Source organism: Strongylocentrotus purpuratus, unplaced genomic scaffold, assembly GCF_000002235.5.
Source record: "Strongylocentrotus purpuratus isolate Spur 01 unplaced genomic scaffold, Spur_5.0 spur5_scaffold_4, whole genome shotgun sequence".
NCBI lineage: Eukaryota > Metazoa > Echinodermata > Echinoidea > Camarodonta > Strongylocentrotidae > Strongylocentrotus > Strongylocentrotus purpuratus.
In genome coordinates, this window is record NW_022145610.1 from 34,736,932 (window position 1) to 34,759,229 (window position 22,298).

General features: G+C 38.2%; 1 protein-coding gene across 1 annotated transcript in view; it reads left to right on the forward strand.

Moving 5' to 3' along the window:
• The first annotated feature begins 1,963 nt into the window (after positions 1-1,963).
• The window catches only part of LOC589099 (zinc finger protein 764-like), a 33,995-nt gene continuing 13,660 nt past the window's right edge, over positions 1,964-22,298 (forward strand). The window contains 4 exon segments of the mRNA NM_001281752.1: positions 1,964-2,244; positions 2,247-2,403; positions 12,757-13,203; positions 21,244-22,002. Of these exon segments, the coding sequence (NP_001268681.1) occupies positions 2,236-2,244; positions 2,247-2,403; positions 12,757-13,203; positions 21,244-22,002 (1,372 nt within the window). The 5' untranslated portion in view covers positions 1,964-2,235.

Below are 22,298 nucleotides of genomic sequence, written 5' to 3' on the forward strand. Positions count from 1 at the left end.
ACAATCTCCCTCCTCTCAATTCATTCTCATTCTTTCTCATTTTCTTTGTACATGTATATCTCTTTTTCTCTGTTATATCTTTTTTCTCTTTAATATTGAATCGAATTGAATTGATATCTTTATTTATACACGGTTTAAAAAGCCCAAACAGTTACAAGACTGATTTCCATTGGGGCCGTGTGAAACAATGTAAATACATCGAATTAACATAAAAATGACAATGGTACATCAAATGACATATTTAAAACAAACAATAAATAATCAAGATAAATATCTAAAAATATCTCTCTTGCATATCTCTTCGTCTCCCTATCTTTATATTTCTATTATTTTGCGTGCCAAAATCTCTCTCTCTCTCATATCCATCTTGATCTCTTTCACATGTCTTTATATCTCCTCTCCCTTTTCTCTCTCTCTCTCTCTCTCCCTCTCTCTCTCTTCCTCTTTGCTGATTCCCCCCACGCACAATATAATAAAAACTCGCGGTTGAGAAATAAAGTCCTAAACGGAACTTGTAAACAGACCAACTTAACTATAAAATTAATCTATATTTTAGCGTAACAGGTTATAATCTTTTATAAATCATATAATTGAATGTTCTGTGTGCATGATCATTTTTGTGGGTTTTATGTAGTTCATTATTAAATCTTTGTGCAGAGAGCAGAAGAGCATCGAATCAATGTAGGCCTACACTCTATAAAACAAACTTAAATCACCATAAACAAGGGCAGAGGAGTGACCATGTTTCTAAAATGTCAGATTAACACTTTTAACATGCTAGATCCAACCTTCACAATGTTGGATCCAGCATGTTCAAAGTCTTAGTCCACCATTTCGAAAAAATGGTCACTCCTCGGGCCCTTTTAAATGGTTATTTTTACATTTTTAGTTTTTTTTATATAATGTAAGCCTTCATAAGTTATCTACGATGTGTTACCTAGTTTATATTACTGTTATGATTTACCAGACGTACATGTCATTTGAAACAAACTTCCTTAAATGTCTTTAAACTGAAATTTATTTTATGGGGGGGGGGGGTCTAGTAATCATAAAGACGGAATACGCCTTACAAACACTAAATTGACACTTTAAAATATAGATTGAACCTAATCTTTTGGAAGCTTCTTGTGATTCCCTGATACAAAAACAAAATGTCTATTAATTTAATAGGCCTATTTTACATTGGCTAAGACTGGAATGGAGGTAGAAAACGGCGAACGACGCTCACCCATTTGTTGCAAATATATTTAACGATAAAAGTTCATATGACCATACTTTTGCGTTCGTCTTCCGTAGAAAGAAATAAGCGAGTGGCGTTTGTAAATTAGGCCCATCGTTGGAAACGGCGTCAAAACTTACTCTCCACACCAAGGGAATGTGCACCGCCCGACACCATTTCACCCCTGACCAATCACAGCGAGGTGAAGCTAACGTGAATATTCATGAATCAGCATTTTAGCCAATCAGAACGCCCGTCTAACTTATCTCTCAAAACACCACGAAAGTGGAGTCCATTTCACGGCGTGCATACCGTACACGACCCAGTGAAAAGCGCTATACACACAGAGTGTGTTTGCTCGCGCGCCGACGGTAACTCAGTGGCGTACAGTAATAAGGGGCCCTCGAACGGACACCTGTGTTAAGTAGAACTCCTTAACAATACACCATCATCGATTGGTGCGTAAGAAGGGACGCATCTCTGTGGTATCCACACAGTTTTTTTTCTTTTTGACATCTATCCCATTCCCGCATCCCTTTATTCATCTATAGGTTCATTTTTTCCCTAAACAGCGACTGGTTTATGATTGAGGCTTCGTCTTGTGCGCTTCAGTTAAACCGGTGTGCACTTCCAATCACGAAGCGCATTGGTAAAGGGTAATACTATTTACTTAACAAGAGGGTAATCGGCAAAATCTGCTTAAAGCGTCGGTGACTTGTAAGCAGTGATCCAGTGTCTAAATAGACGTGGACCAAGAAACATCCATTCTCTGCTTGTTAACTCATCATCAAAGTCTTGTTAACTTGGAGTCACTTAATTTCATTTGTCATCATCTGAATTTTAAGTCGGAAAATAATGTTTTCTGTACCGACTTTTTAAGGGCTATTTTCAAGAGTGAATATCGCATTTTGATCCTTGAGGTCATAGTGTGACAAACTTCAAGTTTTTTCTTAGCTGATTCGAAGCAACCTTTACCAATTTTCCCTTAAGTGTGTGTGGATTTTGGAGGAAAAACAATGCCGAGATCTTTTTGAAGACAGTCAAAGTGAGCAAAAGGCCCCAGCGCTATGCTTTGTCACCCAGCGAATACTCAGATGAGAGCTCCCCCGCATCTCCCGGGATAGCTGTCACTGCTGAACCCAGGACTGGAAGTGCCTTCACTCCCGTAACTCCCAAGAATAAAGGTAAATTCGTGACTTTACTTTTCTCTTTTTTAATGTTACAATCGCTAGTACAATCTTTATATTGTTGTTGAAGAGTAAATATTCTGTAATTTGTTATGTAAATTTTTTATCAAAACTACTTTGAAACTTTTTGTGTAAAACTTATCACTTTTGGATAAAGCATTATATTAATCTTAAGAATAGGATAACTTTTCATTGTTAATTGATATACTCGTGACTTTTCTGCATTTATGTGAAACATTGAATTTACCCCCTTTCATAATGTGATATTATTTTTTTTGTAATCAATTGCTTTGCCAATTAAGTGTACAATTCTGTATACGCAAAAATAAACGAAGTATACATAATATTGCAATATAAATGAATGATGTAGGGACATAGTTATATTGCCATGTCGGTAACATCTAGTTAAGTCATTATCATTAATGTCTTTAATGTACATGAGGTTTTAACGTCACGATAATCTAGTGAAATTATACTTATGAAAAGACCACTCATAAAAAAGCATTATTATATTTTTTAAACTATACCAAAACTATGTATTCCCTTTAATGGCATAAGCATACTTCTAATACGAATAAAGAAGTCAGTGCATACCTTATTTCCTTTGGTATCGCATATATTCGAGTAAGTAAATTCTAATTGTCTTTTAATCATAATAGCAATTTCATAATTCCCCCACCATGCGGTCGAAACATGTAAAAAGTTCTTTTATGTCGCAAATCGAAGCAATTAATAATAAATATCTAATTACTTAAAATAACATCTAGAGTGTGATCTCCCTCCTGCAAACTGTTTCAAATTAAGCTGCCTGCATTGTTGCTATCCACTGGCAGGGGCGAAACACCATACCCGTTCATTATCAAGTCAGGTTGCGGTTGCACGCCCAAAGACCCGGAGTTATTAGCGCTATGTTCAAGTTCGTGCATGCGTAGACTTCCCGCAGGCAGGCACGCTGTAAACCCGTTGAGAGCTATCGCTTGTTCTCAGCGTACGACACTACACATTTTAGTCAAGCGTGCATCATTTTTTACCCTTATTATCTCAAACTGCCAGTCTCCTCTCTTGTGAATGCTTGCCTATTCAGTCACCAAAACAAATCAGTCACAAATCACGTATGCTGCACGTCTAAAGGACAATTTTTTAAACACACGCTTCGATAATTTCTCTACTGGTGCTATGTATAACATTACTGCGTCAAGCTAAAATATAAAGTAAATATTTCATTCCTTGTTGATATTATATCTTTCAGAGGAGCGATGTAAAATGATTACGATTGTTCCCCCTCCGAATATTATTTCATTCCGAGTTGTGAGTTGTTGAATATAATTTGCTTGACTGGGTCAACGCGTAGTTCTAATTAGATTGCAAGGAAACACAGTGTACACACGACTTGTCAAATAAATGCGCTAATTGTTTCGAGCAGTGCTGGTGCTATATTTTTTTTCGGCGCTCTTTGGTTAGACGAGAAAGAACGCTTGAATTATAGAAAAATGGTGCATCTATAAATGCAAAGTGAAAAGAAGACAGTTGTCGAGATAATTTACACCAAATCGTTATAATTTCCACCGACGGAACTCTTTGCTTTAATGATTGTATAATTACATCCATTTCTCTATAATTTCAAGTTACGACATCATGTTTATTATCGTATATTACTTTGAACAGACAGAGAGTGAAGACGAAACGAGAAATTTAAAAATCTTAAAATGTGGAGCAAATTCAAATAAATTTATTCAGAATCATCAACTGTTGATAACAAATAAAAAATGATAGGTTATGCAAAAACCAGGGGAGAATATGATCACAAAATCACCAAAAGATTTACATTAATACTTCGCAAGAAAATGCAAGTAAAATTTGAGGAAAATGCGAGTTAATAATATTTGGATATCGAATCTCTTCTGATCACTATCATTATTAGAGGAAATGTATTTGATAAAGAGATGAACGGTATGCCATTAACAAGTAATGTTTTCTTTTAAAAAGTACTAAAACACAAAGGACATAGCAAAGATTAGTCTATGAAAACTATAAGTGGAATATTTATCTTCTCTAAGATCAATTTTTTTTTTAGCTGAGAAGCATATAGAAAATGGAAACCAAAATATAGATGAATAAGGAGAAGACGAACAGTCAATAAAAATCAAAACGTTCGAAAGTTTTTTTAATTTTCCCCAATAATAAAATACTGTACATAAAAGGTAAAAATGTAGGCATATCATTAAAGGAAATGTGGCAGTTCTATGCCTACAAATTTAATAAGAGATAGTGTGAGAGAGGGTGTGTGTGTGTATGTGTGTGCGTGAGTGCGTGTGTGTGCGTGTGTGTGCGTGTGTGTATGTGTGTGATATAGACAGGCATATACAAAAGGAGACAATTTCAACTCAATTCATGCGCCTAGACATAAATAATGTAGAGATGTATCATCAAAAGAAAAGCAAGGAAAACGAAAGAAGCAAGAAATCTGACTGGGAGAATGTTAAAGAAAAAAATACGTAGAATACAAGGAGGTGCAGACAGTAAAAGGGAAAAAAATGTGTCTAAAGTAAAGCATCCGAGTTTAATTTGCTCTTAATTGGCGCGATGCGGTCGGGCAGCGAACGAAAGATGACGAGTCCGTAGAGAGAGGCGCTCCGCATCGCACGTGTAATGTATCCAACAGAAAGTCTGCTTGCCTGGGTTTGTACACCAATAAGGCAACGCACACGGGACATGTGCGCGAGTAATGAACTCGAAATGGCAAAAAAAAAAAAAAAAAATAGTGTGGGAAAGTAGAGAAATCAGTGCTTTGAGGCGGGATGGGAATGGAATGAAACGATACCAAATGAAATGGAATGAAGCAGAACTTCAATAACTTTCTAATTTTAATCGCTTCACAGAAAACGAACCAAGTTAGTGTCAGTGATTGGGATGGTGGGAAAATCGCTCAATTTGACTGACTCAGGAAATGATCTCGATATAAAAAGCACGAAATATTTAATATACCGGATAAAAGGCTCTAGTTATATTCGGTTTACTATAATTAAGTAATGAAAAACACATCATCCATGTCTATAATATAGTTCTTTTAGAAAGGAGGAGAAGTAGCAAATAAATGATATCAATACAACATTTAATCACGATTTATATTGTGTCATGATATAAATCATTTTCTATTGCTTACATTTTTATTCTAATTTTTAGTTACATTAGTATCAGAACTATTGATTTCTTTGAATCCCATAAGTATTTCAAAACCATACAATTGTGTTGTTGACACGATTAGAATAGTGCTAACTAAACATGATCTGATCAATAGCCTTATACTGTGTGTATCGTCAGTTATAGGTTTCATCTCGTTACAACATTGTACTCAATGAATTTTTATAGAATTACTAAGGCATGCATGCGTCATGAATAATTGTGCTATAGCTATTTTCCAAATCATCATTGATTCTGTATTCTTAAGGGGGCATAAAGCGCCTTTCTAAAAATAACAACCAGTATAGACTTTTCAAATAATTATTATCCAGTGATCATATACGAAACCTCTGCTTCATGCAGACGATAAATGTAACTTATTCAAAATTCATTTTTACTTCATAAACTTAAAAATGAGTCGGTAAATGTTCTAACCTTATTCGAAACTTGACGTTTACAGTATCCTGATACACGAAAAGGGGAAAGAGTTTACAGTAGTTAGATTATGGAAGCTCTTAGATTTGAGGTATCGAGAGAACACTTAGTTTACGATTCCGAGGTAAAACAAATATGTTATGAGGAACAACTACGAGAATATATCACAGCATGGGAGGTTAGGTTAAAGGTGGTATACTTTGTTATTTAGATATAGTCTGCATTCATGTCTCAATTTTACAAGGATTTTAAGTCATTGAAATTATAGATTTAAAACATGTTCTGCATTTATTAAAACTAAATGATTTCAGAATGGAATAGGTACGACGTTACTTATAGGGAGCCAGGCAAGGAAGGATTTTTACAGAAAACTTATTATAAATAACATTAATGCAATTATTTGTGTTGAGCCTCTTTGAAGAATAAATTCAACATATCTCTTTTAACTTAAACTGCAACTCTAAAAGGGAATAATGCGAACATTATTATGAATTGATCATAGTGACCTGACAACCAGTCACTGGACAAGGAAAACCTTAATGTACATCAGCTTTTAGGGAAGTTAGGAAAATCGTTTCTATCGTGTCATATATACAACCGATCAATCAAAATCAAAATTCAGATTTTTGTTTTGTTTGTGGCTCTAATTTCAATTACCAAATCATTACAATATACACATTTTCCTTGGCATCTAGTAGCATTATATAGACGCGGACTTCGAGTAGATAAAACTCAGTCAAGGTGTCGACACGGACCTCGCCCACAGGGATCATACACCCCATCATCGTAACTATACACACCGTGGTCGCATACACTCAATCCGTGTCTGAGTCGTCAAAGACTATTATCCAACAAGATTGACACCATAATTTTGGAGTTATCTAAATCATGTACGCGTGTGGGTCGTGTGGCGTAGATCCCACAGGCCAATCAAAACCGTTGTGTTTGCTAATCTCGGTCTAGTTTCGTTGACATAACGAGCCCTTGTGTTCCTCTCCTTCTCTCTCGCTCCCCCTCCGTCTCCCTGTTTCTTTCCTCGTCTTGTTCGATAGTTTATACACCTTATCTGGTATTGATAGGCTATATGATGTGTGCATAACAGGCAGGTGTCTCCTAAGCTACAAATTCCAACTCCTTATAACCAATATTGTACCAAGGAAACAAAAGAGTTCGGTTGCTCTTCCGTCAATTCAACCCATCCTTCTGTTTGATACACGCGAACATTATCGGCTGGGGAAGGGGCGGGGAGCCAACAGGGGTCGTGTACCCCTGGGAGTAAGCAACCACTTCTTTGCTTTCATTGTCAATTCTAAATTCTTATTATCACCTCGTTAGGAGCACGTACACCATTTCTTTCAGATAAACTACGTTAATTATTTTGCTAGTCAGATATTGTGCCCCTACAATATCTCGTATGATCCTGGCTACGCCATCAGAGATAGCCCAAAAGTCTTATCAAGAAATGGCTACGTGATAAGAACTAAATGCGTCATTACCTTCAACTTGCAATCTGCGCACGCATAATCATTCTGTTTCGCATGCAGCTCCAGTATTTATCATTCAGAAATAAAGAATCCTTCTTTTGATATTGATTTTAGGAATCCAAAGAAAATGAGAAGCTGTAAACTTTGATTTCTCAACTATACGTTGTTGACAAAGGTTTCGTCAGCGAGGCTCGAGTTGTGTGGGTTTTATCAACAGGTGGTGGGGAGGATGAATGAAGGCTATCATCGCTGTATTTCTTGACTTTGGGTATTGTGACGTGTACCGAACAGCATGTGCTAATACCACTGTCACACTAACGAGACCGATACCAGACTGACAACAGGCCGAGACAATATAGGCTAGGCATATCACCCCCAATTACCAAGTTTGGAGTTGCGGTGTAGTCGGCTTGACGGTGTGACTGAGCTATAATGACTCTCTATACAGGCTTTACAATATAGCCTACATCGCGTTTGATTTATGATATGCAAATATACAAATATCCCTATCAGGCCTTGCTAAAGTAAAGACATTATTATCCTCCTTTCGGCCTAGCATTGTGCGCCTCTCGAAATAGATATGAATGATTGTCGAAAAGATAGAGTAGGCTTTGGGCTTTGTTAAATATCCTTTAATCAGTGCAAGTATTGATTCAATCTGTTCTCATGTTAGTAAGATAATACTCAATCATTTTCCTTTTTCCTTTTCTCTCTTAAGACGGAGGAATCCTTTAAAGCAACTACGAAATCAAAGCTGCATTTTGGTATCCGCAAATGCTTTTATCAAATGCTTATTAATGAAGTATCTTGTAAATTACAGCCATGTATATCAGGCGAATCTATGTCTGCCTTGAATATTGAATAAATATTATGTTTTATTACAGTTATTATAATAATCAGTACTTGTAAATTTGCACCAGCATAATAATTATAAGGAGTCAACTATTCTGCTGCAATATGTTCCAGTATTCTATACACTGGTCACTGGAAGTTCAAAGTATTATACCCAGACTTGTGTTCCTAACAATCGGTTGGACGGGATATATAAAATGATTCATCCACCCTTCCCTATAATTCTAAGAATAATCGTCTTGACACTTGGTTAAAAAAAAAATGTTTGAATTGTTCATAGAAAAATGATGAAGCAGCAGGGTTCTTCTAGTCATGAATTAGATTATAAATCGACTTCAATGACAATAGAAAGGGGGAAATAATTGATTGAAAGGAAGACGAAGATTTGTATTTTTAAAATTAACAAAGCGAGAATCAGAAATCATTACGGTTGGCGGGAATTCTACATAGTTGCAGCAGGCCTGCTCAACACACTATTGATAACAGCCCACGCCGAGTCGCGTGCCGACCAGCCTTCCGTAAACCACAGTGTCGGAATTTCCTCGCCCGCCTCTCTCTCCCTATCTTCGTTTGTTCTTCTTTGTTATCTTTTCATAGCGATACTGCCATAGACACCTTTGATCTGATGCTAATGAAGTGCAATAAATGATTTTAGAAGAGGGAGAAAAAATACATTACTAATCTTTGAGCGTGCTTTGAGGTTATAAACACACTGCAGACATGCGCTGGTAGTGTTTGCATGAGAGAGAGAGAGAGAGAGAGCCAGAGAGAGGGGGTCTGCTGCCAGTTGCGCGCGTGAGTCAGTGATTTTGAATAGCGCGGGTTGCATGGCCCGAAGTACAAAAGAAACATTTCTTACTTCGTCGATTTCTGATAAAGCAGCGTGAATGAATTAGATCAAAAAGAAATAAATCAACAAAAGGGGGGACGTTAACTTTACAGAGTTTCGGGAGGATAAAAAAAAACGGTAGAGAGTTTGAAACAAGCAAGGAAACGCGAAGCAGATGAGAAATGCAGACGACGCGTTTGGGTCTACTTCACAAGTTTTCGCGGGAAAATGCAATTGAAATAAGACAATGCTCCGGTCATTATGGAAAGAGTGATGCATCAAAAAGACGATAAAATAAGTAGTTGCTTCGCTTCTATCGAGGTTATATTCTTCAACAGAATTTGTTATCCGATTAGATTAGAGGCACAAATCTCTGTAATCGGATGCTTCTTGTCTGTAATTTCAATGCGAATCCAATCCCCCTTTTAACCGCCTAATCCGGAAAGGCCTTTAAATAAAATGGCACAAACAATCGACAACAAAAGGAACGGATAAATAGAATGGATACCAAAGTGATGAAAACACGGAGCAACAATGTTAAGAACCGTTGAATATTAGCTCTTCATCTCGTCCTCTTTGGCCGTAATTACAGTGGTTTTTAAAACTTCTGCACTGATTGATTCTAAGGAGGGTCATCCACCTTGAATCAGTTGTTCTGGTGTGTGTAAGGGTCTTGGTATGCAGGGGAAGTCCCCTTGTGGTGGCATCAGACGATGGTCACACAAAAGAGACATTCCACTCTTATGACATCTTTGATTTAGTTGAAGAAAAACATCTTTTAGCCCTCCAAACATTTTGCTAAGGATTTCTCAAAGCAGAAACGGTTTATAGGCTTAGACATAATTCATATAAACGTACAATGTGTACTATCATTTAAATCTTAAATCTGATAAGTTTGATCAAACATTACAGAGAAGAGATGAAAATGACTACCAATGAGATCAAACCAAAAATAAAGTTATCCTCAAATGATAAATGTTGACACTGTGGAGGTAGGTTGTTCAAAAGACGTAAAGCGTATGAGACCAGTCGCGGCAATCTGGAATAAGTGGCTCAGTCAATCAGTCCGTGTTAATACCGTATGACAATGTTTGGAGTCACCATCCATCAAATCCCGTGTTAATCATCTATTTTCTCCCAACAACCCCTCTCTCTCCCCCCCCCCCCCCCCCTGTTCTTCCCTTTCATCTCCATCGTTCTCTCTCTCTCTCTCTCTCTCTCTCAATTTACCATGTTTCCTGCATTTGTCTGTGTCACTATGGTCATTAGTTAGTAAATTTACCTTTTTTCGTTCGTTGCAATTATTATATTCTTCACTATCAACTCTTTGTCCGTAAACTATACATTTATCAGTTGTACTCTGTCCATCTATATCTTTCTCCAAATTTTGTCTTTATACTTTTTCATTTCATTCTCATGCCTTTTCATTCCAACTAATCACACCCTTTCCACCTTTAACCTTCAATGGTCATTCTCTCGCTTACCTCACTCCATCTCACTATGGACCTACTACAAAGATCTCATCCTACTCCTCTCTATCTCTTCCTCCTTCGTTCGCTCCCTCTCTGCTCTATCTGTCTCTCCCACCCTCTATTTTCCTTTTCATTTTGACCATCTCTCTTTGTCTCTCCTTTTCCCTCCTCGCCCCCCCCCCCCCCCCCTCCCTCTCAGCTCAGCCCTCCCCTTCTCTTCTCCCGATTGCAAGCTTTCTTTCCGCCTCTCTGAATGATGAAGAATCACTCTTCAAGTAAATGATCTCTGACTGCCCTGTTAGTAAACCCTCTTCCGCTCATGAATAATGTGTGTACACGGCACACATCGAAGCATGGTCGAATCAAAGTCATTAGCAAAAACGGTTTCGTGTAAGACCTTAAGGTGGGATGTTATAGTATATATTTTGTTAGAAAAACTGTATATTTATAGGATCACGAGGTACATCCAAGCAAGACAGAATCAAAGTCATTAGCAAAATGGTTTCGTGCAAGCAAAAGATTCTATTCATATCCTTGTATACATTGTACAGGCTTTATATTTGTTACTTTATTTTCCTCTCATTTATTCAATTCTCAATAGAATGCATGGCAATGAAAACAAAATTTATAGCGTTTTTGCGAGGAAAAAACAAACAACATACACAAATTAATAAGAACTATGTGAAATAATCTTAAACATCTTTTGTAATTTGAAGACTGGAATTTGTTTAAAAGATTGACCGTGTCTCTAGGAAATCTAAACAGGATTTATTTTATTAAAATAATTCGATACCGCTATGTACTCGTATGTGTCACTTAAGTCTGCCATCCCTCTATTTATTGCCTAATATAAAAATGTGCCTACATTCCCTCGTTTTATTTGCCGTTATTTTTCGACGACATTCTAGATCGATTTTAAAAATAAGAAAATGTTTATGTTGTCTTAGTTCCAGCTGAGTGTTTCAAATATCATAACGCCCCCCCCCCCGCAAAATGGAGGGCAACCAAAACACATATTTAAAGAAATATTGTAATTTAAGAGTATACAGGAAAAGAGGGTATAAGACAAGAATAACAATTTTAGAAAAGTATAAAGTATGCCCGCTTTGGGACGCAAGATGCATCACTATAGCATGTTGGACGGGACGTGTGCGTCGTTGCATCGCCCGGAACTAAATCCTAACCACGATGAATAAATAAAGAGAAGATTGAAACAATCATCCCCCATCTTTCTCCGTTGCATTCCAAAATGGCTTGTGGCCTGAAGTCGAAATTTAAATGACCCTATTATCGCCGTGATATATCCTCGTCTGTTGATTGAATATCATAATTGCGAGGTTTCGAGCTAGATTAATTGGTTTAATCAATTATCAAGGAGCTGGGCCGCCCGTGTCGAGCGCTCGACGACCGGCCATCATTCCTTACCCAGTCCCACACCTGTCAAATTTTGTTGGGTATCACAAGAAAAAGGCCAACGATGTGTTGTCGCACTTCTGGGACGTGTAGACTGAGGCATTCACGGGTGGACGTAGGGGAATTTGAGATTGAAAATCTTCATCGAATGCTCAATCATATTCAAAACACCTGGGACCAATCGAACGGATTTGGATACCGGGCATGATTCGTCATTTCGGTTCACAGGAATCCTCACACTTTGGGTAGATGAATGCTGAAAGAAAGAAAGAAAAAAAGTTCCCTCCAAAGAATTTTTTTTCTCTCTTGATACTCTGGTGTCATGTTAGGGACTCTATCTCATATGTCAAAGGAACTCTGGTCTGGAAAGTGAAGCGTAAACATGTTTCTTTACCATCAGTCAAAGCAGTCTGCCGGAGGCTAAGCTCCTAACAATCCACTATTAACATGAAAGTATAGAAACATGAATTTGTATGATATTAATCATGGTAATATCGTACTCCGACCTACATGATTATATGAAATTGAGCAATCAGTTAACCCAGTTCACCTATATCATGACAAAAGTATATTTGGCATCTCATGTTTTAAAGTGAATGAACTTCTCTGATATTTTTATTCTTTAATATTTTTGTTAAAACTTTTGTTCTTAACATCGTGATTTTCCATCGACTTTTTTTTGCAGATGCGTTGGACCTGAGATTGCCAACCAATGGCGACATCAACCCTCATCACCGGTACCTCCTCGTCCAACCTCCCCAGTTATCATCACGGCCCTTCCCGTTCACCGACTCGTCGACGGCAGCCGTCCCGACCAAGCAACACAGTCCCACTCTCAGCATCGAGCAACGCCTCGCCGATCTCACCAACGCTCGTCGTCATCCAGGCATCCCTGTCCCGGCCAGCACAGCCGGTAGTCCACTCCCTGGTCGGCCGTCGTCCGCCGATGTCCCTTCTTCCGCGGTGCCGCTGACGTTGACCGTCCCGAAGCTGCACACCAATACGGCCAGTCCGAGGCTGAGGCCGGAGATGGCCCCGTTGACCATCGGCGATGTCAGTCCAACCAAGGCGGCCGGTTACCGGTTCCAAGGAGAGATTTCAAGCTATGATATTCCTTCACCTCCATCAAATGGTAAGCTTCGAGCTTTATGGAAATAATCTAATTTAAATCCTGTCTCGTCCCACTTATCTCCTGCACCGTTACAATTATAATTGCATCATGCACATTCCACCTCTCTCTCTCTCTCTCTCTCTCTCTCTCCCTCTCTCTCTCTCATGCTTCTCCCTCTTCCTCTCTCTCGTTTCTCGCGCTGTTTTCTCCCCTCATCATTCCATTTTCACATGATTTTACCTTGCGAAAGGTCATTGAATCTTTAATGCGTTAACATTTTTTAATTGCGAGCATAATCACATAATGGAAGTGAAGATGTTGTTTTAAAACGTAGTTGACAGAGTTAGCAAAGAACTGATAATTGGGCACACAGGGTGAACCCCCTGCATGCAATCATTTCCTAGGGCTAGGGTAGACAATAATCTCATATAATAACCATAAAGTGTAACGTGAGAGGCAGGCCCTTTGCGCTCTGGTTACCGCGAAATCAAACCTTATTTGATGATGCTTGTCAAATAAAGATTGCTCCCACCATTTCCATCTTGTCTCAATACATCTTTCTCTCTTCATTTACTCTACCCCCCCCCCTTCCCTTCCCTTTTACCGCCACAAGGGGAGTCACTTTGATTTCAAATTCCGCCACGCTTTCGCGCCCTCGCCAAGGCCTCGGAGCTAGCGTTTGCTCAAGGGAGAAAAGAACATCGCGTTTCAGAAGCAAGAAACAGCCGATAAATTTTTATCCTTTTTCATTCCAATTCGTTACCACACTGATTAGTTCCAAAATATCAGAAGCTGTGACGGGTGGACAGACACTGAATATATCTCAACTCGACGACGAGCGGTTTTCAGATTAAATCGAGGGAAAATGAGGGAGGAATAATTTCGGGTGCTCTTTATTTTGGGATAGGTCAAATGACTTAAAGATGCACTCCTAATCGTTCCCGTCACTATGGACTCTTAAGATAAAAAGGGCAAAAGGAATACTTAAAAAGGGATGATCAATGATGATGTAGTTCATGATCAAATCAGATAGATGGGCTAGAGCATATTGATGTGACCCCTTCAAACAAGAGGTATATTTACACAGATGGGGCAAAATTACATTCTTGCAACCGACATACTTATAAATAAATTGTACAGATAAGAGTACATCGAATGTCTTTTTAAAAAAAATAAAAAAATAAATGTTTGTCAACAGCTTTGAATTATATACGTTTACTGATTTCTGTGTACATATTTGGGAGAGTTATAGTAATCTTAGCATTTTTATGAATTGCATCATAAAATCCGCACTAAAATGTTCAGGATACCCCCCCCCCTCCCCCCCCCCCCCCCCAGGCACCCCCTCCTCCTTCGGAAAAACTACGAGTCTTAAGTACGTTCTATAATCCACCCTTAATGATGATGGGATGCATATATTATTATTTAAGTTTATGTTTTCTGAATTCAACTTCACACACTTCCAGTCAGAAAAATCTCTGCCATTTATTTTCGAGTCGGGCTATTTGGGGATGGCACGAATCAACCCTTTAAGGCAAAGAAAATTTATCTCTAAAAAAGAGTGGAAAAAGTGGGGAAGGACAGGAGGGGATAAGATGAACGCGCGTGAAAAATTGTGAGTTGGCCGCAGCGCAATTACAATGACAGGCCCGGCCGTTCCAAGCGACTGGACACGGCTGGTACGAGAGGGTTAGATTGACTTGTCTCGGAGCTGTCAAACCCTCTCTTTCTCGGCTCCCATCCGCTCCTTTTCTCTTTTCGTAATGGCGCGAGGACACGGAGAAACAATATTAATTGATTCGTTATTCTTTGGTTTCCATTTCCTTGATTTTTCCATCTCCCATTTGGATCCTCCTCAATACGCTAGTAGAGGTTAGACTATATTGCCAGGAGGGTGCAGCGTTATCTATTATTCATGGTGACGATGCAGGCGTGCGAGCATATGGGTGGGTGGACGAAGTGTGCGTTTGCTGTGTCGATGTCACATTTTCCCGCGCTTTAAAGATTCAGTGTTGTGATGACAATGATGACGATAATGATGATTGGAGAGGCGATTGATAATCGTTCATGATGAATAGCAGGTTAGGTCGAATGTTTATTCCAATCGCTAGTTGTTAATTATTGAAGTATTGATGACCTCCAACCGAAAGAAGAAAAAAAAACGACAAAACATATTCAGAATATTGACGAGAGAATAATGCATTTACTTAATCAGCACCATGCAGTAAGTCGACGGAGGAAATTGTTTGATGTACAATATTTCATGTAAAAATGAGCATGTTCACTTCACAACAAGATATCGATACAAAAACTGTATCTTACAATTGCCAAAGGTGTGTTTTTAAGAAAGGGAAAGTAATGAAGACGTACCAGTTTCGGCTTGCTTGCTTTAAACTTAAAGTCAATCACAATCATTTACATCTAAATCAAGAGAATCCAGTGGCAGACTCCTAATTAAATGAATCAGTGTATAATGACATCCGGGATCGTCTGGGGAATACTCGGCGATCATCGGCAACCATCGTTAGCACTCGGGGCACGTAACCGTCGCAAACTCGCAAAGTGTGAAGGTGCTAGGGTAATAAAGAAGATGACTTCATCATGCATGATAGCAAGAAACGGAATCGGGAAGATGAGCGGGGAGGAGATGAGAGAGAGAATGCAGAAGGTCCGTAGAGATGTATCGCTTTACTTATTGCCTGTAATGTGTCCGACGATGATGTTGAGTGGTGTTTTGGTATCCTCCGTGGCCATGCCGTGAATGAATACGGCGATGAAATCGGAGCACAAAGAGGCTCCTGTATTAACCATACAGTTGAGAATATAATATTGCCTCTATGATATGTATGCCAAGGGCATGCAGTGCGAATGCTAACAAAATGAAGGTGTTTTTTGTATCAGAGCTTGGATATACGATGATGAAATTAGAGCACAAAGAAGCCCCCATATCAGCCATAGGCCTATATTGCATCTATGATATTTGCAAGTTTAAACCCAAAGCACATAGTGTAAACTTGAAAAAACGAACGGTGTTTTCGGCATCCCTGGAGCACAAGAGGCTCCTGTACACACCCTCTAAGATATAAAGCGCATGGTAACGCAAAGTTGTACAGAATGGTCACTTATGGATTACAGATTTATTTTCTGATAATGTAAATCTATGGATGATTTTTACTTTTCCGATTGTAAAAACAATTTCATATTTTAGTGATCAACCTAAAATGTATCTACAACCATCCTTTACTGTAAGCTGATAATTATTTTCCAAATTTTTTGACGAAAGAATCATCATGATAAGATAAACTGTATCCATGCGTTATGAGTAAAATTCAAAAAGTTTTAAATCTACATATACAAGCTTCTGGTTATCAAAGAAATAATAATAATAATAATATTTAATTTTTATATAGCGCTTATTACAAATGTCTCTAAGCGCTTTACAAATATACTATTACCCCGGTCATTGGATTCAGTGCTCCACTCCCTGGGGAGCATTCCAGCCAGGCGTTACATAAAACCCCTCAAACACCTCAAAAAGAGCTAAACAGTACCAAACTCTATCTCATTTGATGGAAAGCGAAGAGTGCATGGTGTGTCCTTTCTATTATTCACGACCAAAAGAAGATTTTTGATTGCCTCGTATAACGTGAAATATCGGCACAAAACACTCTTAAAATCACTCCCTTCAATCTTCCCAAAACAAACGAAATCTGTAATAGTCACGATTCGCCTGGCAAACGATTCTTACCGTTTTCTTACCATGCTCATCATTTAAACATCGATTTCATCATCAGAGCTCAATAAAAACAAACTCACTGATTATTCTTTTTCGAAGAGGCTTTAGTACTGATAGAAATAGAAAATTATTAAGACGATGAATTCATTTTCCTGATAAATTTTGAACAGGGTATCTTTTTAATTTCGAAGTATACTAGAGTTCTCATTGTCAAGCTGCAGATTGTTCATCATAGGAGTAAACCGTACCAAAGCACCAGCACTTAAAGACACATACGGGACTATTGGTATGCCCAGCATTTCTCAAGTCTGCTCATTGTTTTCCCTTTTCTTTTAGGTTGTCCGTTTTTAACTTGTTTACGACTGAATTCTCTCCTTCCCATAGGCTTAATACAGCGTCCAACCGGTTCCAGTAGGCAATGAGTTAACAGGATGTATGTAATAGGCATGATATGCAAACTGCCGTTCGGTTATAAACTATCATAAAGTCACAAATGTAAACGCCTACATAGATCGAACGTATTGATAATTAAACATTTCTGATCATCACTGCAAAGGAATATTTCCTAAACAATCCTTGCATCAATGTTCAATACGTGTACTGATGTATGATAATTATGTTGACTGCTAACGAATGCATCGATGTTTTAAGCTATGAGTGTAATCAAATAATTATTATTCTCACAATCTGTACATTGATGGCCAACACGTCTGAGATATCTTCTTTGTGTAGAGTGCAAGAATAGGATTCGTACACAATAATGAAACCTAGAGAAAGAGACAAAATTCTCATTAGTATAATCATCCTAATTCCTTTTTTTACCAAGCCGTGCAGACATTAAAAAGAAGGCGTTACCATAAACAATGTTTTTGCCATCTTTTCTGAAAGATGTAGCGCATCGCAACTGTAAAGATTTGGTAGTCTGTAGTGCATGCCTTGGGTGAAAAGTGCGCATACGAAAAAGACGTCATGGTACGTCAATTCGGAGCTCAATATTCTCACATTTCTACTAAGAACCCACCTTTTCCGTCTCACTTAGTAATGTTTATAATACATATCCTTACTTATGATATCAGTCATTATTGTAGTTATATGTAATACACATGTAATGATATCACTTAGTTAGTCTAAGTTACATTTACCTTTGCTTCGTTGTAATGTAAGTTGCTCATGACTTTTTTTTTGTTTTTAATAAAATTGTACTCTCCCTTGATTAGTATTTCGTTCTTTTTAATGGGTACTATGTTGCTCATTTTGCTCGTTCAGGTTATAAAGAAACTTATCATGCGCTTTATAAATATTGTATTATTATCATCCTTATTAATATCAATGAATCTTGATACGTAGGTAAAGGGGCTAAGCCTTTAAGGATGGACACTGATAATTACATTTCAGCAGTGTTAACAGACCACTAATGTACACGAACGTCACGCTTCGAATTGGGTGTAATAATAAAAATGCATGAAAAATCAGCGCTCCACGACTCATAAATCGCGCTTCTCCTTTTATGGTCGCCATCAAGATATGCGGCAATATCAATCTATTGGCCCATTGTTCGCACTCCTAAATTACAGGTAATACGTTTTAACCAGATTAATTTTTGAAGCCTCGGAAGCAAAGTGGACGCCTGATTAGGCAATGTATATTAATTGAAGGACGACAGACAAGACAGTGTTGGAACGAAGATCGTTAATGGTCGAACTCCACAAGTGATTTGCAACCATAAATCGTCATCAGCTCGCAAGAACGTCGTAAGAGATATGTTATTTTAATGGCAGCAATTTATGGAAAATTCTCTCACCGCTTTTGATTTGATGTCACTTATGATGATGGCTAAATTTGGGAGCCCAGTATTTTCTCCTGCAATATCAGCTTGAGACTTTATTTTGTCAAAGATATAGGGTTAAACAATTATTGTGTTTAATGTTAACTAAAGTGTTTGGTCTCGGATTGAAGTTAGGGATTCTCTTAATGTTTCAAATTCGACCGCGGAGCAATTATCATCACAGCATCTATCGTAGAATCCTTAACAAATTGATGAATTTTAATATTTTTAAAATATGAACCCCATAAAACAATCCCTATCCAGGAAATCTTTCACAAAAAGTTTGCAATTTTTTTGCACTAGGATTCTCCAAAAGCACCACTGTTGAATGCAATCCAATATTGCAATTTCAACAAAATGGATACATGATTGTTAAACATTGATTACCTTGCCTTTGTGTAACATGAAATCCAAGCTGATCAAATTTTGTCACAGGTGTTTCATGATGGCGTAAACAGATGACGATGGAGACAATTTTAGAAGAAGGGGATGAATACTTGTCTCGTTTGTGTCGTTTCACTTTCCACACATCCTATCCACTCAACCAATACAAACGTGAACTCATACTTGAGATATTGATGACCTGTATTCATGATAGTCATGATACATACTCGAAAAACTCTTAAGGGATGTATTTATTTTGTGCTCTGAAGATACCATATTTTGCCATATCAAGTGTTTTCCACACCCTCAAGTGTAGCGCTAGGCTAATATTTGCATCGTATGGGCAATCTGTGCTCCGGTAGTTAAACATCTGTATTGGATTTCGGGAGGAATGAAAACTGATTCTATGCGCTACATAGTTACATGCAAAAAATCAATTCCATTGCTACTGTCCATATCGTGATTTTAGTACAAGGTGTCCCAAAAAGAGGCAACGTGAATAATGTCCATACATAATAATGACCTAAATTGGATTTCGGTATGAATGATTCTAAGAGCACTAAAGTTAAGTAACATTGCAAAAGAAAAACAGTTCCAATGCTTTAGCACTTAATTTATCTTGATTTCATTACAAGGTTTCCCTAAAAGATAACATGTGAAACATTTCCGTGCATAGCACTAGGCCTTTATTTTGAAAAAGAAAAAAAGAAACAAGGACTAAATAATATGTCAATCGCTTTCTTTTTCTTTTTTCAATATAATATTTCCTAGATATTACTACAATCTAAAGCTACTTCTAGGAGAAACTCTAACAAGATATACAAATGATAATTCTAAGTGATTTTTAGTAACTCGGGCATTTTACGTCCATGTCATGCCGTTCGATACAGAGAGCAAACAAAACGCAAATTGTAAGCTAATGTATGCATTGCACCCCCAAACAAGTGCGCCTAGCTGCCATGCGAAAACCCACAGGTGTTTCCAAATACGCGAATTATTAATGGCGATAAAACAGATTTATACTGTGATATGACGATAATAATAGCTCTATTGAGATTGCTTAACCCAAAATTCTGGTGGAGATATAGAGTTTATAAATCTATCTGATTAGTTTGTTTTAACAGCTGTTTATCAAATCATTGCAAGGCACGAGCCTTGTTCATGATTTTATGCAATATCAGATTGAAAATCACATTCGATCCGAAGACCGAACATTTCAGTAGTTTCATAACGGGTAAGAATAAGCTTGTGAAAATTGCAAAGAATAACACGAAATAGAAACGTATTTCAAACAGGACAGGAGCTCCAAGATAATCAAAAGCTTTAAGCCCTGTGAGCACTTTAATACTTAACACTCCTTTGTCTAAATTTCCTATGAGTTTAGGTTTTTTCCAATTAATTCACGACCAATTTTACACAACGGTCGCTTTACTTTGTCAAATGGGAGCATACCTATTTGTGCAGTTTAACTTGTAAACCGATCGATAAAGTCCAGATTAGAGGGTTTTGATTCAAGGTTTTCTCAACCCGCTGATAGAGGCCATCCTATGTAAAGAATGAGGTGACCTTAATGTGAAGTTGTTGTCTTCTATCTCTATACTAGCGGTGGTAAACAAATCTGTTTTTCTTGTTCCACATCAAGCCGTAATCGATTTTTGTGATTTCCCTTAATGAAAACCCCAATCAATATGTCTGGAGATTGAGGTGTATAATCAGATCAAGTATATAAGAAATTCTGTTCATATATCATTAATATTAACCCAAAGAGCTATTTTATAAGAATTTACCCACTAAACCATAATTCGGCAAAGCAGATCCTTCGTGTTGTTCACACATCACGGTGTTGATATCTGTGTTATACGAAAATCAGATTAAAGGCACGTAATACTGTTGAATATAGTTAAATGCTGTAGAGTCTGATTTATATGGGAATCATGCAAAGTAATCATTGTCATAAACAGATTTCCGTCAATTTATGATAAACTGCATAATTTCCCGGTTTTTAAAATTAAATTTATCTAACTTAATGGAAATGCTTATTTGTTTCTTAAATGTATAGGTACTAAAATCAGTAGTTACAACAATATTTTCTATGTTTGTTTTAATTCTGTTGCAGGTTTCATCAGCCGAGAGATGAATGAATTGCTCAAAGATGGTCGGTTAAGTTACACCGATGTTTACCGTGCTCGATTTGCCCAGCTTGAGAAGGATATCATCGGCACCCTAGCACCGGAAGACCTCCGCTGGTACAACGCCAAAGTGGGTCTCGCCATCCCCAACTTCGCCGCTTACCGCTCACCGTATTCGATGGTACATCATCCCCACGCGCGTCATCAGCACGAAAAGACGCTGACGCGAGACGGTATCGTCCACAGCGAGCCACCGCGTCTCCCCGGCGGCGGAATCCCTCTAACACCAAGCAACGTCCGCATCCCCGATCACCACCACCCGCATCATCTCCAGCAGCGGTTATCACCAGAGGTCGACGAGGTTAGCGAATCGAAGCTCCTGGATTCGCCGCCGATCGGCATCGGTCCGCATTGCACATTCAACTGTTTGGACTGTGGAAAGGTGTTCAGTACACCGCATGGGCTGGAGGTTCACGTGCGACGTTCCCACAGCGGTAAGCGTCCTTTCGCCTGTGACATTTGCCAAAAGACGTTCGGCCACGCGGTCAGTCTCAGTCAGCACCGCGCCGTTCACTCGCAGGAGAGATCGTTCGAGTGCAAGCAGTGCGGAAAGACATTCAAGAGGTCATCAACGTTGTCAACCCACATGCTGATTCACTCAGACACCAGACCATACCCGTGCCAGTATTGCGGCAAGAGGTTCCATCAGAAGTCGGACATGAAGAAACACACCTACATACATACAGGTAAATAATCGTACCACTTGTTATTGCTCGGGAGCTACCATAGTGATGCAAAACAGTTAGTTGAAAACACATTAATGCCTAAGGGGTCAGTTATGTTGACAATCAAGCTGTGCTCTTTGTGCCATTATGCTGCTTAGAGTCTACATCATCATCACGCTCCTTTGCAGTCCATTCTTGCAGTCAGGGAATATTCGTAGTCACTTAATATATATTTAGATTTTCAAACATGTTTACATCTACTCATGATTCCAGGTCATTCTTTTTTTTTGCATTGGATCTATCTGAATTAAATTATT